Below are 16,575 nucleotides of genomic sequence, written 5' to 3'. Positions count from 1 at the left end.
ATCGCTCCCAAACAACCTGTAAATTTCATTTCATTTCATTATATTTTATTTTTTTCTTTTATTTTCAACTACACAATCTCCCATAAAATAATATTATGAAAATCGAATTTTTTTTTTGTTTTTTTCATCCACTTATTTTTCAAAAAACAATGTGCCACCCATTCTCATTTTCAGAAAATGGGGGCCAAACGAGGACTATATCTGTTTGAGCTCCATTATTTTCTCATTAAAATGAAAAATATGATCATTATCCATCACATCAAATTATCATATTTGACTTTTTATTTTTTATGTAAGACCTATATTTTTCATTCTCATTTTTACATGGCTCAAACGGGGCTAAAACTAAAATGGTATATCGAATTTTCACATTGAATGATCTTGTCAAAAAAACATTAAACTTTTGAAGAGAAAAATTGCAGGTATCGACTCTAAATTTACCGAAAATGCACATAGTTTCTTGTTCATAGATGCTGTTACTTGCTGTCAACTGATATGGGTGCAGTTTTTCAAACCCCTACTCAGTACATTTTCTAACTTTGTCCAATATCAAGCTTCTCAACTGGATCTTGTGTCTTTGACTGCTCCCAGAAAAGGCTTTAGGCATTAAAATTTTATCCAGGGACGTTTAAACTTTCTCAAGATTCCATTATATGAAGTCATGTCGCAGCCCACTGTATTTTTAGCTGACAATATGCAGCAAAATCAAGAAACTTAAGCAGTATTTTATTGGCAACAATTTTTTACAGTTACTGCCCACATTTTGCTGCTTTTTTACCAGTCGGTGGATCTGAACTTCATCTACTAAATCTGCCTGTCTCAAAAAAGTCTATGGTTTCAGTGTTCTATTCTCTGCAAATTTGTTTTGCTCTACTTCAGAAAATCCAGTTGGGCTGAAATCAATGTATAGTTCTCTGCTTCCATTTCATGTTCTTGCTAATAAGCATATTTCATACCAATTTGTAGTATGCACTTGGCATGTTTAGTTTTATTTTCTTGGTATTTCAGGTCGATATTATTGCATCATATAAAAGAATTTTTGTAGTGGAACCTTAACTTTATTTGAGACAAGACTTTAGTTTGTTGTTGTGGTAATATGCTTTTTCTGAATGATAAATAGGGTAATAGAAACTCACAATGTTGAGTTTTATGCATGAATATTGTTTGATTTAATGTTTCTTCAGATGCACTTCTTCTTAGACCCTCAAATTCCAACTTGCTGTTATTAAATCTCTTATGGGTGGCTGTGCTTATCCTTTTTGTGTTAATGTTTCCAAGAAAGTTGATGATTTTAGAAATTGTACTTGAAGGAAAAGAAATTATACTAACCAGATTTGTTTCACACTCAAAATACCAATGCAGATGTGCATCCCGAGATCTGCTCCACTTTTAGAAGTCGTTGGGATCGGTGATGAGATGAATTAGCATATGATGATTGAGTTTAACTATATGAGAAACGGGGATTTGTTTGTGAATTTATATAGCTTTACTTAGCTTATGTGGTAGACGAAAAAGGGAAGGGATTTTTGCTGGCAGTTGAGTGTAAGTCGAAATACTTGGGTTTTTTTAGTTATATTTAGTAGATCAAAAGGCATAAACATGAGATCCATAGAGGATAAAGGGTGCTTGAGTTATGGAACTACACAAGAGACGCCGGGTGGAAGTTGTATGACTTTTGAGTTCCACAAAGGGAATGGGATGAATCGAGCTTCTCATCAACGAACGGCATTAGGAAAACCGACTCCATCGAAATGGGACGATGCACAAAAATGGCTAGTAAATCTATCGAAAGGAGGAGATAGAAATCAGGCAAAAGCTTCCCCCCGTAATTCAAATGCTGATGACAGGAGATTGATAGTTCCGGTACCAAAGAAGGAATACTCGAGTGGTGAGGAGGAAGAGAATGATGGTGCTGGCTCAACAAGTGCGAGTCCATATGAAGTGGAAACTAAGAAAATAGATTGTGATGAGTCAATATGGAGAATCAATAAGCCTGTTAATAGTTCTGCATCAGTTGTGCGCTCTATATGCGTGAGGGATATGGGGACGGAAATGACTCCGATAGCAAGTCAAGAGCCCTCGAGAACTGCCACTCCTATCAGAGCCTCCACTCCAGTATCAAAAAGCCCCATATGCTCTGGTCCAACAACTCCTGTAAGAAGTCTGGCTCTCGAAAGTGGTCAACCTGTTACAATCCCCACTGAGACGAGAGATGGGGCTGGCAGGGCTAATGGTACCACTGGACAATGCAGCAGAGACGGAGAAGAACCCAATGCTAACAATGCATCTGCAAATAGGACTACAGATCAATCAAGAAGGTTAAATCCTCTGGAAACCCGAGCAATGGCTTGGGATGAGGCTGAGCGTGCCAAATCCATGGCGAGGTAATTTATTGTAGCATTTTTCTGTTTAGTAGGAAACCAAAATGTTCATCAATCTGCCATCTGAAGCATTTTCACATGCTGTTTGTCCATTTAAGAAATCATGGAAAGTTTTCACTAGTTGGCTATTCATGGATTGGCAGGTACAAGCGCGAAGAGGTGAAGATTCAGGCCTGGGAAAATCATCAGAAAAGGAAAGCTGAAATGGAAATGCGAAGAATGGAGGTAATTTGACATTATTCTATTACCAACAATTATTGCAGATTTAGATGATTCTATTCTATATGAATGTAATTCAATTTATTCTTCATTCTATTGGCAAAATATATATATATATATTGAAATACATAAATCTAAAGGAAGGAGAACATTTCAAATTCGTGTACAATGTTCTCGTTTCACTTCAAAGCAAGTTTTCTGAAATATTCATTTTATCGGCACTTTAAAGACACTGTACTATCCATAGTTGGGGTAGGATAATTATCGTCAACTTAACTGCAAAAAGCTATATTCCTCTGATAATCGATGCATTTAAGATATCAGTATTTTTCCCTTTCCCTGCATTTAGTTTCTTGTTTTATTCCAGAGCAACTTTTGGATATAGCCATCAGAAAAATGGAGGAATATGAGATATTGTTGACACTCTCTTTGCAATTTACCAAAATTCTCCGAGACAAAGACTTGTTAGTTCCTTGATTTCATTTCCTTTCTTTTTGCGTAGGTGAAAGCTGAAAGAATGAAATCTCGAGCACAAGAGAAGTACACAAACAAACTTGCATCGACTAGGAGAATAGCTGAGGAAAAGCGTGCAAATGCTGAAGCCAAACTGAACGAAAAGGCGGTGAAGACATCAGAAAGGGCAGATTATATTAGAAGAACCGGTCATCTTCCCTCTTCTTTTTCCTTTAAGTTGCCTTCCTTTTGCTGGTAGAAAAATATTTTCGTGCATTTAAGATTCCCAGTTCTGAAGAATATTTACATTTCAAACTGTTGTAAGGAAATTCTTTCTTTCTATTTTCCTGCTACATTTTAAATTGAGTCGATTCGTTTTTTAATTAATAAGCACAGTTCATTAATAATGAGGTTGAGTAAACTCAGAAGAGACTCTGTCAATAAAATCTCCGAACTTTATTACAGTTCTCAATAGAAACTTTTTGAGACATCTACAAGTTCTTGAAAGCTTGCATATCTACACATCAAAATAGTAATATTGTAAAGTAGTACTTTTTGGAGATGTGCGTAAAGACTTACTTTTTAAAATTTCAAAAAAAAAAAATAATACCTTTTAAGCGACTTTTAAGCTTAGGCAAACATGCTCAGTGTAACACGTTTGTTTGTATGAAAAAGTATCAAACTTGTCGAATTATCAAAATAAGGATTTAGTCCGCCATGAAATAAACTCAACTTTGGATGAAAATGAAGAACAAATGCACAGTATTTTTAGAATACTATGAAGGGTATACATCAGTGAGACCCTTCTGCAAATTGACTTGGTCCAAATTAACTTTAAAGAAGAAGTTGAAAATAAGTTACTTGAAAACTTGCAACGTACGAAAGTTCACTGGATTCCTAGTTAACTCGAATTTACCCAAGTTACGTAGTTTTCTTCTTACAAAATATAGTTACTTGAATTTCAATATTTACAACTTGATTAATGTCTAGAGCTTTACAATCCCACTCCACTTTAGTACTTCAAATTGTCGAATTACAAATGCATGGGACATATAATCCATCTTTAAAATCGATTAGTAAGAAAACGATGTTCAATGTACTTATAAACCTACAAGATGACGTAGATGACAAATAAACCAAACAATCACTCATCTACAAAATCGACATGTAAGAGACTATATATTTTTTTTCCAATTATTAAAGTAGTTCTTATGTGTCTGCATGAAGGATTTTTTTATGAAAAAATGACGACTACAGTACTACTATTACAAGCATATTTGATAGTTACTCATCTACAAAATCGACGTGTAAGGAAGTGTTCGATGTACTCTATTTATCTTTAAACTAACAGTTTTTAGAGATTTCCTACTTAAACCACACTCGTGTGTATTCTCTCCATTGTTAGTGACTAAATTAATCAAATTAGATAATTAAAAAAAAAAATTCTACCCAACTTCCTTTTATTGTGCGAATATCCCAACTTCCTTTTACCGTGTATTCCTTCCTGGTTGCGACTCGGCCTTTCTTTTGCTGCGCCGCCTCATACTATTGATCTTTCTTTTGGACCACCACCGCGGCTCCTTCACTTCTCTCTATATTCATCTGATTCTTTCCGACTGTTTCATTTGTAAACCTCTCAACTGCTCACAAATTACGCAATATACCGACTGGGAAGAAAAATACCACACACCATCATTACTAGGGTTTCATTATTTAGGTTCGTTTAAAGAGTAAATAGAGTGTGTGTTCGGATTTTGTGTTCACTAGCAGATCCATATTTTATTTTTCTCGACTCATTTCTGTTATTTCGAAAAGGGTTTTCCATTTTTTGAAGAAGTCGAAATTTTATTGGTTTTATTTTTCCAGGAAAAACTTGAATTTGGGCATTCGAGGCTAGCATTCTGTTTGCTATACAGATTTATAAGCACTCACAAACTTCTCAGAGCATGGCGGCTGGAAGACATGGGAGCCAAAAAGACAATGAGTTCAAGGGTCGCAAGATGGACTTGGGGCTGCCAAAGAAGGAAGTTGGGAATGTGAAAGGGGATAATGATCGTTTTAGGAACGGAGACTGGGATAATTGGAAAAGTCGAAGTGGGGTTCGGGATCGAGATAGTAGGGATCATACAGGTAGGGTTAGACAGAAGGATATTAAGATAAGGGAGGTGATAAATGGTGGGTATCATTCTATTTCAAATCAGAGTGATTCTAGCAGTAGTGGTGGTGGGAGGAGGAGTGAATTGGCAGTTCGGGTCATGGATCGAGAGCCTGGGGAGCTGTCTAGTGACGGGTCTGATGGGGCTAGTGATTTGGAATCTCGGATTAATATAGAGAGTGAGGTTAAGACGTCAGAAAATGGAAAACAATCATTGCCTGTCCAGAATAAGAAGCGGAAGTTTTCTCCAGTTGTTTGGGATAGAGATGACAGGGAATTGAGTAGAGCATTCGAGAAAAGGAATGTTTCTGATACTACTAATTTACCTTTTTCACCTCCTGTGGTCAATTCGAATGTTCAGTCGTCTGTCCCTTCTCTGGATGAGTCCGTACAAGTTTCACCTAAGCACAAATGCGAGGTTCAGAATTCCAAAGCATCATTTCCTGAGATTGATTTAGTGCCAGAGGTGTTGGAAGTTCCTGTTAAAACATCTTCCTTGTCTCCCAACGAAGAGTGTCCTGGTGGTGACCAGGGAGCAGAGGAATTTGACGCTGAAGATTTTGAGTCTACTCGAACCATTGTTTCCTCTCGTTGGGCAAATAATGCTGACTCCCCAGTTGATGAAGGTGTGATTCATGATAATGGAGATACGCCTAAATGGAAGGTGCGGAGGTCTGGTACTGAGTCGGCTCTAGTATGGGGGCATAGGAAATCAAGAAGTCCAGAGCTTGGAGAGGTTAAAGCCGAAGGATCTAAAGGAACTAGGGGGAGGTCCTCTGGATCTGATGAGTGTGTTAGGTCTTCTAGTAGAGATAGTTACCCTAACAACGTTGATAAGAATGACTACATGGAGATAGATGAGGACCGAAATTATGGTGCTACTAGTGTTAGCCAGTCGGATATGGAATCTGTGGATGAACTAGGTTCTTGTGGTACACCAGAGACTGCACTCACCCCAGAAAGGAGTGTGAATATGCTTCGGGGGTGCAGAAGTGTTGATGAGTTTGAGAGATTGAACAAGATAAATGAAGGCACTTACGGGATTGTTTATAGAGCCAGGGACAAGAAGTCTGGAGAAATTGTTGCTTTGAAGAAGGTCAAGATGGAGAAAGAGAGAGAAGGGTTTCCTCTGACTTCACTTCGAGAAATTAACATCCTTCTCTCTTTTCAGCATCCTTCAGCAGTGGATGTCAAAGAAGTAGTTGTGGGTAGCAATCTTGACAGCATCTTCATGGTCATGGAGTATATGGAACATGATCTTAAGGGATTGATGGAGACAATGAGACAGCCGTTTAGTCAAAGTGAAGTTAAATGCCTTACGCTCCAGCTGTTAGAGGGTGTCAAATATCTTCATGATAATTGGGTACTTCACCGAGATCTGAAAACATCTAATTTACTTTTAAATAATCGAGGGGAGCTGAAAATCTGCGATTTTGGTCTGGCTCGGCAATATGGGAGCCCCCTGAAACCTTATACTCATTTGGTGGTTACTTTGTGGTACAGGTGTGCGTCACTTCTTCTTTGGCTCTTTTATCCTGATGATTAGTTTACAATCACCTATTTGTAACTCTTACAAGTATTCATGTGCTATAATAGTCCTATAGTATCTTGAGAGTGCATAAATGCCTTTTTGCCAATATGGATAGATCTAATTTTATCTGTTCAGAAATTTAGTTCCATATTTGGTGCAATTTTCCTCAGCCTTTTGTCACATCATTTTCCCATATAACATTAAAGCTAAAATAATTCTAATACTTGATACCACTATCGTTGTCAACAGTAGTGCATCTTAGTTCTTGATTTTATTGTGCATATTTTATGCTCTCTGATTTAAGATAAATTGAACTAGAAGTTCATTTGCAGGGCGCCAGAACTTCTTCTGGGAGCCAAACAATATTCTACTGCAATTGATATGTGGTCTGTGGGATGCATTATGGCTGAACTGTTATCAAAAGAGCCCTTGTTTAGTGGAAAAACAGAGTTTGATCAGCTTGACAAGGTAAAATATGTCAGCATCTTATTCATAATGCAGTTTATGATTTTTATTAAATGTGGATAACATATAGCCTGATTAGTTTCTTTCATGATGTTTATTGCAGATTTTCAGAATCCTCGGCACACCAAATGAGACAATCTGGCCTGGGTTTTCTAGACTTCCTGGGGTGAAGGTTAACTTTGTCAAGAATAAGTAGGTTCTTGTATCTTGTATATTCAATCCATATACTAGTTGATTATTATTATCATCATCATCATCATCATTTTGCTACTCTTTTCACTGGTTTCAGGCTAAGGTTGGTTATTATCTAGCTTTCTGGTCTCTATGGGTGACAGTTTTAAATATTTTTCTAAAATGTCACGTTTCTACTAATTGGTGATGCATTCATTTCAGATACAATCAGTTGCGTAGGAAATTTCCAGCTACTTCATTTACTGGCTCACCAGTACTTTCTGATTGGCAGTTCGGGTCATGGATCGAGAGCCTGGGGAGCTGTCTAGTGACGGGTCTGATGGGGCTAGTGATTTGGAATCTCGGATTAATATAGAGAGTGAGGTTAAGACGTCAGAAAATGGAAAACAATCATTGCCTGTCCAGAATAAGAAGCGGAAGTTTTCTCCAATTGTTTGGGATAGAGATGACAGGGAATTGAGTAGAGCATTCGAGAAAAGGAATGTTTCTGATACTACTAATTTACCTTTTTCACCTCCTGTGGTCAATTCGAATGTTCCGTCGTCTGTCCCTTCTCTGGATGAGTCCGTACAAGTTTCACCTAAGCACAAATGCGAGGTTCAGAATTCCAAAGCATCATTTCCTGAGATTGATTTAGTGCCAGAGGTGTTGGAAGTTCCTGTTAAAACATCTTCCTTGTCTCCCAACGAAGAGTGTCCTGGTGGTGACCAGGGAGCAGAGGAATTTGACGCTGAAGATTTTGAGTCTACTCGAACCATTGTTTCCTCTCGTTGGGCAAATAATGCTGACTCCCCAGTTGATGAAGGTGTGATTCATGATAATGGAGATACGCCTAAATGGAAGGTGCGGAGGTCTGGTACTGAGTCGGCTCTAGTATGGGGGCATAGGAAATCAAGAAGTCCAGAGCTTGGAGAGGTTAAAGCCGAAGGATCTAAAGGAACTAGGGGGAGGTCCTCTGGATCTGATGAGTGTGTTAGGTCTTCTAGTAGAGATAGTTACCCTAACAACGTTGATAAGAATGACTACATGGAGATAGATGAGGACCGAAATTATGGTGCTACTAGTGTTAGCCAGTCGGATATGGAATCTGTGGATGAACTAGGTTCTTGTGGTACACCAGAGACTGCACTCACCCCAGAAAGGAGTGTGAATATGCTTCGGGGGTGCAGAAGTGTTGATGAGTTTGAGAGATTGAACAAGATAAATGAAGGCACTTACGGGATTGTTTATAGAGCCAGGGACAAGAAGTCTGGAGAAATTGTTGCTTTGAAGAAGGTCAAGATGGAGAAAGAGAGAGAAGGGTTTCCTCTGACTTCACTTCGAGAAATTAACATCCTTCTCTCTTTTCAGCATCCTTCAGCAGTGGATGTCAAAGAAGTAGTTGTGGGTAGCAATCTTGACAGCATCTTCATGGTCATGGAGTATATGGAACATGATCTTAAGGGATTGATGGAGACAATGAGACAGCCGTTTAGTCAAAGTGAAGTTAAATGCCTTACGCTCCAGCTGTTAGAGGGTGTCAAATATCTTCATGATAATTGGGTACTTCACCGAGATCTGAAAACATCTAATTTACTTTTAAATAATCGAGGGGAGCTGAAAATCTGCGATTTTGGTCTGGCTCGGCAATATGGGAGCCCCCTGAAACCTTATACTCATTTGGTGGTTACTTTGTGGTACAGGTGTGCGTCACTTCTTCTTTGGCTCTTTTATCCTGATGATTAGTTTACAATCACCTATTTGTAACTCTTACAAGTATTCATGTGCTATAATAGTCCTATAGTATCTTGAGAGTGCATAAATGCCTTTTTGCCAATATGGATAGATCTAATTTTATCTGTTCAGAAATTTAGTTCCATATTTGGTGCAATTTTCCTCAGCCTTTTGTCACATCATTTTCCCATATAACATTAAAGCTAAAATAATTCTAATACTTGATACCACTATCGTTGTCAACAGTAGTGCATCTTAGTTCTTGATTTTATTGTGCATATTTTATGCTCTCTGATTTAAGATAAATTGAACTAGAAGTTCATTTGCAGGGCGCCAGAACTTCTTCTGGGAGCCAAACAATATTCTACTGCAATTGATATGTGGTCTGTGGGATGCATTATGGCTGAACTGTTATCAAAAGAGCCCTTGTTTAGTGGAAAAACAGAGTTTGATCAGCTTGACAAGGTAAAATATGTCAGCATCTTATTCATAATGCAGTTTATGATTTTTATTAAATGTGGATAACATATAGCCTGATTAGTTTCTTTCATGATGTTTATTGCAGATTTTCAGAATCCTCGGCACACCAAATGAGACAATCTGGCCTGGGTTTTCTAGACTTCCTGGGGTGAAGGTTAACTTTGTCAAGAATAAGTAGGTTCTTGTATCTTGTATATTCAATCCATATACTAGTTGATTATTATTATCATCATCATCATCATCATTTTGCTACTCTTTTCACTGGTTTCAGGCTAAGGTTGGTTATGATCTAGCTTTCTGGTCTCTATGGGTGACAGTTTTAAATATTTTTCTAAAATGTCACGTTTCTACTAATTGGTGATGCATTCATTTCAGATACAATCAGTTGCGTAGGAAATTTCCAGCTACTTCATTTACTGGCTCACCAGTACTTTCTGATGCTGGATTTGACCTGTTGAACAAGCTTTTAACTTATGATCCTGATAAGGTATTTTTATTATTTTTTTGTTTTTATGTCTCTAGACAATTGAATCTCCTGTCTGATTCTTGATTATATGTGGCAACTGCGCAGCGGATAACTGCTGAAGCAGCTCTGAAGCATGAATGGTTCCAAGAAGTTCCACTTCCCAAGTCTAAGGAGTTCATGCCAACATTTCCGGCTCAGCACGTGCAAGACAGGTACTGGAGCTCCGTCGTCATGAGTTTCATGGACCATAATTTCTTTGAATTATGTACAGTAAATTTGTTGTTATAACTGGTTTTTTAGGCGTATAAGAAGAGCAATGAAGAGTCCTGATCCTCTAAAAGAGCAACAGAGGAAGGAGTTGCAGCAAGAAGAATTAGGCGCTGGTGGTTTATTTGGCCAATAATACTTTGAAATTTCCTTTATTTGGATTTTGCTATAGCTCATGCAAACGTGGTTTAGGTGAGAGCTATGGATCAAAGGGAGTTTCAAACATTGTTTGCAAGACGATCTTTTGTGCTGTTTTTAGCAGGCACCTTGATGAATGAGGTGGACTAACAATTTGATTCAGATATAGTGAAGGTTGACTTCTCTGGGCCTCTGCTTTTCCATAGAATCTGGCTTTGATACCTCTTGTATGGCAACGTGTGGCATAGGAGTTTCACTTTAAACTTGTGTAACATATTTTATATTGATTACAGCAAACAACTTTCTTAAAATTACTTTTGAATACTACCAAACAGTTTGAATCAAATTTAATCCTTATACTGTGTTTGCAAGCGACAGTGATGTGAAGGGGAGAGGAGATTCATAGTTTTTCTTTGTTGAAGAAATTGACAGAAAATTGCACTCCAAAGGTAAAGAATAATTCTGAATATACATGGATGAATGTGAGATCAAGAAGTTGCTAATTTCCATGTGCAACGGTTATTAACAAATTGTAAAAGACTACTGTTGTCATTATATATCTTTATAAATCTTTTACATCGTTTATAGACAACAATAATATTTTGAAAATATGAGGCTTGATCAATGTTTATTTGATTTATGAATTATGAATAACCAAAGACGAATTTATTATGACATAGAGAAAGAGTACTGTGGGGCATATTTAGAAGAATTCTGTTTACATGTATAATTAGTTTTATCTTTATCAATCTCTTAACGTATTCGATTGATACCTGAAGTGGCTCTGTTTTGTTCGCACCATTTCACTTTGTATACAAATGTGGGATGCAACAGTAATATACGAGAAGGTTTTTATGAATGTTTTGTTCTTGTACTGATTGCTATTTTGCTATCATTTATATGACGAAATAGCCGTAGAAAATCTTGCAGATTATTTTATGCAATATTTGTCATGAGTATTAAGGTAAGAGTATTTGTTTGCTTTTATGCAAGAGTCACAGTTAAATTTGACAGTATATGTTACCAATTTCCTTGTCATGAACGATGTTGAAGTTTCTTCTCTTACCAAATTAAACACGTTTTATATTGCTTTGGTGATAATTCATGTGTTATGTACAACTTCTATTTTCTTCATTACTGCTAAATGGGAGTGAGTTTGTTTTCTAATACTTGGCCATGTTGTTTTCATCTATTATTAAATGAATGACATTCATCTGAAATGTCAATGCAGTACCCAAGCAAACAGGTTGAGGAGCTCACTTGCACAACCTGGGATGTATAGAAATTCCCATAATTTTCTTTTCTATATTCATATCTGTCTCAAGCTCAAGAGAGGTACATTGCTACCTTTTGTTACATTTTTCACTTTTTATGGTTGATTTGTTTCTTTATCTAATTTTTGTTTACTTTTTATTGTCTAAATTTGCTTTGATGTCTCATTCAGGGTCTTTTTGATGTAGATTTTGTGAGAATAAATTTTGTGAAAATTGAGATTTCTAGAAATGTAATAAATGAGTTTGGGGAAAAATAAATTTTTAGGAAAGCTCAGTACCATTACTATTATTATGTTATTCTCTAAATGCTTCTCGTGATATATATATATGGCAAAACTGCAGCTAAAATGTGTGCACTGCACTGGTGCATCATATTGATTTGTTCATTGTATGGTGAAAAATGAAATTTTGGTAGTAGAGTAATTGGCATTTTAACAGTTCTTTTTTTTTTTTTTGGGTCCATGTTGATTTACTCATCTTTTCAGTTAAAATGAAATTTCTTTATGGTGGGTTGCCATGTACTGGCCAGGTCAGGTCATAAGAATAAGAAGGGCCTTTCAATCAACACAAAAATGCTTTTGACTAGGATTGGGCAAATCTCCTGAATCAAACCGACGGAAATCGAACCGAACTCGACGGTTTTTGTCAAATTAGATACCCGAATGGGTATTTGAATTGAGAATTGACGGGTACGGTTCGATTTTCGGTTCTAGATCAAGAACCGAATCTTTCTAATTTTTTTTTCTTATATTGAATCAGTCAAATTATTTTAATTTTAATATTTTTTAAACAAATTAACAATTTTTAAATTTAAATTTTTGGGTCTAAAAATTTGTTTCATTTCTAATTTTTTATTTTTTTTGTCCAATTACTCATTTTATTGTTTCATTTCTTAGCCCAACAAGATTCAACCCACTAAATAATCATAAACACCTACACTAAAGTGTATAACGCTCTCTCGACTCTTGTATTCACTCTCGCAGCATCGCTGACATTTCAAAATTTATACAATTGTCGACCGACGCTGTGACCTCCGATCAAACGAAATTTTGACCGTAGCGATCATTTGAATAAGGTAATCTACTAGTCTTTGACATTTCAAAATCATTGAATGTATCATTATTGTATTTATATAATGTTGTTATAAATGTTAAAAAAATTAATTATAGTACGGAAACGAATCGAAACGAACCGAACTCGAAACTAAACTCGAACGGTTTCATAATTATATTTGGACTTGATAATTCTATTTACTAGATATTCAAAAATTTTGTTTCGGTTCGTTGTCTTTAAAATCGAAGCGAACGGACCCATGTCCACCCCTACTTTTGACCCCTTCCATTTCCTCCCCTTGTGGTCCAGCAGCTTCGGTTTTCTTTTTTTCTCCCCCACCCCCCCTCCCCCCTTCGCCCTTTTTTTTTTGGTTCAACTAGATATGTCCTTTCAAGGGTAGTTAAAAATCAGAGTTTGAATAGATTTTGATAAAAGTTGATGAAATGTGTAGTTGAAAAATTAATATACTTTGATTTAGATTTTTATCAAATTTTTAGTTAAAAAGAGGGAAGTTTTGTGTGTGTATTTTATAGTACTCTTATCCCCGTCACTACACCCACGCTTTTATTCTTTGGAATGAATTAAATGCTATATAGAAGTCGTAGAAGTTATAGAATCGCAATAACAAATAAACTTACAAAATAATCGAATCCAATATTCATTTTAAAATTCATGTAGTCAAAAAATAAATGAAAAGGAGTATCGACCAAATATTCAGACTTGAGGAACTCTAATGAATTCGAAATAGCATATAATGTCCTTCCACTTCGATTAGTCACATGGTAATAATATATTCTCAAGTTTGAGCATAATAAATTTGATCTCATCAAAGTCGACACCCCATTAAGATCAAATTGATCAATAATCCTAAAAAATTCGTCGAAAGACCTCGACTCGCCCATTATGCTCATCAGTCTCTCTGGGCTCCTCTTGAGTAATGCATTCAACTCCTCTCTTCTTCGTCCAAACTTTCCACCAAACACTCGAATTCAATCCCAGCACCCCGTTCTCATCAGAAAGTAGCGGCGCAACAATTGGTGGTCCAATGCAACGATGGAACTCCAATAGGGTTATTTTTCATCTCTGTTTTCATCGAAATAGATCGAAACGTTCAGACTGCTTCATTATATAAGGTACTAAAATAAAATAAGAAAACAAATGAAGTTGAAAAAAGAAAAGAGTTTGAATTTGATTAGATAAGAAATGGATTATTTGTGTTTGTGGGCATTATTAAAAGTATTTTTAATCCAACCCTGTTACACTGACCTACTGATCGAACAGGCGGGTGAGAGGATGTCGATCAGGCATTTTTGTCACGCGGATCTCACAAGCATGTGAGAGGATGTCGATCAGGCATTTTTTATCAACTCGACTTTATTCTTTCTAATCCACCGACTATCAATAAATTTGAAATTGGTTATGTAAACACTTTCCCGTCCCGCAAGAGTCGGCAAAATAACTCTCAACTAACTCATCCTGTGCAAAGCATGTTTAAACGAAATATTTTGATTTTCATTCTATAAGCACTAATTTGTATTGAAAATGAAAGTTCAGAAGTAAAACTCAGATAAAGTTGATTGGGAAAGTGCGTACTTGAGGGGATTGGAACTACAACTTTCCAAACATCTATAAAGATTACAATGAATAATACTATGAAGTGATTTCCCCAGTCTTCTGTACAAAAAAAAGTCATCATTAATTTTCACTTTTCTTCACAATTTGTACATAAATATTTATTGGGTGGTCTGCAGAGTATCCTAATGAACTTCATTTCGATTGCCTTTACATGTCGAATTTTTCTTCTTACTAAACCGAAAGGTATGCATCCTCAAGGCTCGTCCTCGACTCTCTCCTCCACCATTTCGCACTAAAGGAGGAAAGCAAAGGGAGAAAAATAAATGAGAAGAGAATAACATAGCTCACCGGCAAGTCCAGTCACATACTCATGGTTCTTGAAACAGGAACCGAGAAGGCAGGCCAAGTCGAGTCCTTTTCTTTGCAGTATAAGATCAGCTGGTTGAGCCCGGTTGCAGCAATAATTGCAGCCAGATAAACTCATGTTAATTCATCGAAAAGAACTCCTGCTCTCTAATGATGCATTACTCGGAGGGGATAACTATGGTCTTGCCAAGAACAAATGTGATAAGTGTAAGTTGAATGAAAAATATCGTGTTGATCATTCCTCGATCAACTGTGTACCCAAAAATTGTAATCCCTCCTGGATTTGACTGCAAATACATCACTGAATGGACAGTGTAAAACTGATTAAACATGTATAAAATGTACATGGAAAATGAGAACAACATAGGAGAATGCAAAGCCGAAAAAGCGAGGTAAAATTCACATACGAAAATTTAATCTGTTAGAGAACTAACACACTATTGTTTAATAGAATTGAACCTGTCCCTCCAGTCATAATTCTATTAAAGTTTGTTTTCCCTATTTTTTTGGGCATTATTCAAGATCTTGTTCCCAAAACTCTTTCCACAATGAGGCAAAGGAATACATCTTTTATATTCTAACAATGACACGTAGGTGATATTTATTGTTGTTCACAATCAACAAAACGTGAGTGGAATGAAAAATCCAACTTGGAGGCCGGAGATGCGGTCACATATTTGCAGGGCCCAAGAGTTGATCTATGCGGTCTTATAGAACAAAATTCTAGCCGTTGGTGACCCTTTTTGTTTGAAACTCTGGTGGCTTTGGTTTTTGGCACCACTTCATACAGCATTGTTGATGGCTATATATAGGAGGTTGGTGATCAATGGAATATATAGAAAAACACATAGCCACATTTGAGATTACATTATTATTGCAAATTCAATTTCTCTTCATATTCAAAGCCATTTTCACTTATTCATTTTGAAGATCACTTTTGTTTTTGGTGCTCTTCATTGAAAGCTAGTTTAATCTCAAAAACTATTTGCCGACAAAATCCTTAAAAAGCATTTTGGAGGAAGCAAATATCATTTGAGGACAACGATTTGTTTTCGTATTAAAGTCTTCGCCGGATTTCATATTCATCATCTTCTTCTTTTATTTTTCTCCATTGCTGTATTTTTTCCCCTAACAGTAGGTTAATCTTATAGAAGAAGAAAACATTTTCTTTTCCAAATGGCAAGCTCTATCTATTTCTAGTTTAAATTCACCTCAAAGATGAGGAAATCTTAGTGCATGTTAGGTGAGGGTCCAATGGAATTTGTGAATAATAAATGGGTAGCAGTTGTGGGTACGACAAAATGCATGAATAAAAAGTATGTTTGACAATAAAAAAACATGCGTGTCGGATATCGTAAACGTGTACAACTCTACAAGTTTACACCTAGTAGAATGCACCGTACAATTTGATGCGAACATGATAAACTTTCCTTTCCATTTTCAAATCTTTATCCCTTGTACCAATGTCTAATATATCTTGGAGTCAAAATTATATAACAGAAAATTAAAGGGCAATTGTAATGAGCTAAGATGAGAACTGCTGCAAATTAAACTTACAACAAACTGACAATATTAAAAACCAGAATTGCATATATGATTTATATTGATCTCACCAGAGATAGGGAAGTGTTAAGAGAAGATTATCAGATTAATGCAGCTTTTAGATAACCAAAAAATAAAAATGACGAGCAGAGCCAACATGGTAACATAGAGTGTAATAAGTAAATAGTTAAGCCAAATATGGGAATAATATTCTTGTTTTTCATTCCAGGCCTACATGTTAGTTGTCAAGATCATCAAGGAGAAATCATTTGACTTTTCATGTTCAGAGTATCATAGAGCTCTTT

At 36.3% G+C, this 16,575-nt stretch overlaps 2 protein-coding genes across 9 annotated transcripts; both read left to right on the top strand.

Moving 5' to 3' along the window:
* Window positions 1-337: 337 nt before the first annotated feature.
* Window positions 338-3,460, top strand: LOC111398861 (uncharacterized protein At3g61260). Of its 2 annotated transcripts, none has more exons than XM_023026000.1 (4): window positions 338-422; window positions 1,363-2,384; window positions 2,525-2,606; window positions 3,103-3,460. In XM_023026000.1, exons 2-4 carry the CDS (start codon window positions 1,600-1,602, stop codon window positions 3,310-3,312), a joined length of 1,077 nt encoding a protein of 358 aa, XP_022881768.1. In that variant the 5' UTR covers window positions 338-422; window positions 1,363-1,599; the 3' UTR covers window positions 3,313-3,460. The 2 variants fall into 2 exon arrangements, with proteins under 2 accessions (XP_022881768.1, XP_022881767.1); XM_023025999.1 differs by lacking the exon at window positions 338-422 and adding an exon at window positions 450-904.
* Window positions 3,461-4,502: 1,042 nt separating this feature from the next.
* Window positions 4,503-12,040, top strand: LOC111398860 (cyclin-dependent kinase G-2-like). Of its 7 annotated transcripts, none has more exons than XR_002703430.1 (11): window positions 4,506-4,770; window positions 4,920-5,305; window positions 7,673-9,078; window positions 9,439-9,574; window positions 9,675-9,763; window positions 9,965-10,076; window positions 10,161-10,267; window positions 10,356-10,438; window positions 10,515-10,634; window positions 10,839-10,909; window positions 11,692-12,040. XR_002703430.1 is itself a non-coding variant. In XM_023025998.1 (10 exons), the coding sequence occupies exons 2-9, from the start codon at window positions 5,000-5,002 to the stop codon at window positions 10,598-10,600; spliced, it is 2,325 nt and encodes a 774-aa protein (XP_022881766.1). In that variant the 5' UTR covers window positions 4,506-4,770; window positions 4,920-4,999; the 3' UTR covers window positions 10,601-10,634; window positions 11,692-12,040. The 7 variants fall into 7 exon arrangements, 1 of the variants encoding a protein (XP_022881766.1); XR_002703429.1 differs by having other exon boundaries at window positions 10,515-10,909; window positions 11,692-11,795; window positions 11,905-12,040; XR_002703427.1 differs by having other exon boundaries at window positions 10,515-10,909; window positions 11,692-12,017.
* The last annotated feature ends 4,535 nt before the right edge of the window (window positions 12,041-16,575 follow it).

Source organism: Olea europaea, chromosome 8 (genome assembly GCF_002742605.1).
Source record: "Olea europaea var. sylvestris chromosome 8, O_europaea_v1, whole genome shotgun sequence".
Classification (NCBI taxonomy): domain Eukaryota; kingdom Viridiplantae; phylum Streptophyta; class Magnoliopsida; order Lamiales; family Oleaceae; genus Olea; species Olea europaea.
This window is presented reverse-complemented; position numbering and strand designations above follow the sequence as displayed.

Bases quoted from the DNA above. Each gene is read 5' to 3' on its own strand.
- LOC111398861 (XM_023026000.1), top strand. From the start codon at position 1,600: ATGAGATCCATAGAGGATAAAGGGTGCTTGAGTTATGGAACTACACAA. The intron at 2,385-2,524 runs GTAATTTATTGT...ATGGATTGGCAG, and splicing joins CGTGCCAAATCCATGGCGAG to GTACAAGCGCGAAGAGGTGA. The intron at 2,607-3,102 runs GTAATTTGACAT...CTTTTTGCGTAG, and splicing joins TGGAAATGCGAAGAATGGAG to GTGAAAGCTGAAAGAATGAA.
- LOC111398860 (XM_023025998.1), top strand. From the start codon at position 5,000: ATGGCGGCTGGAAGACATGGGAGCCAAAAAGACAATGAGTTCAAGGGT. The intron at 9,575-9,674 runs GTAAAATATGTC...TGTTTATTGCAG, and splicing joins AGTTTGATCAGCTTGACAAG to ATTTTCAGAATCCTCGGCAC. The intron at 10,077-10,160 runs GTATTTTTATTA...GCAACTGCGCAG, and splicing joins TAACTTATGATCCTGATAAG to CGGATAACTGCTGAAGCAGC.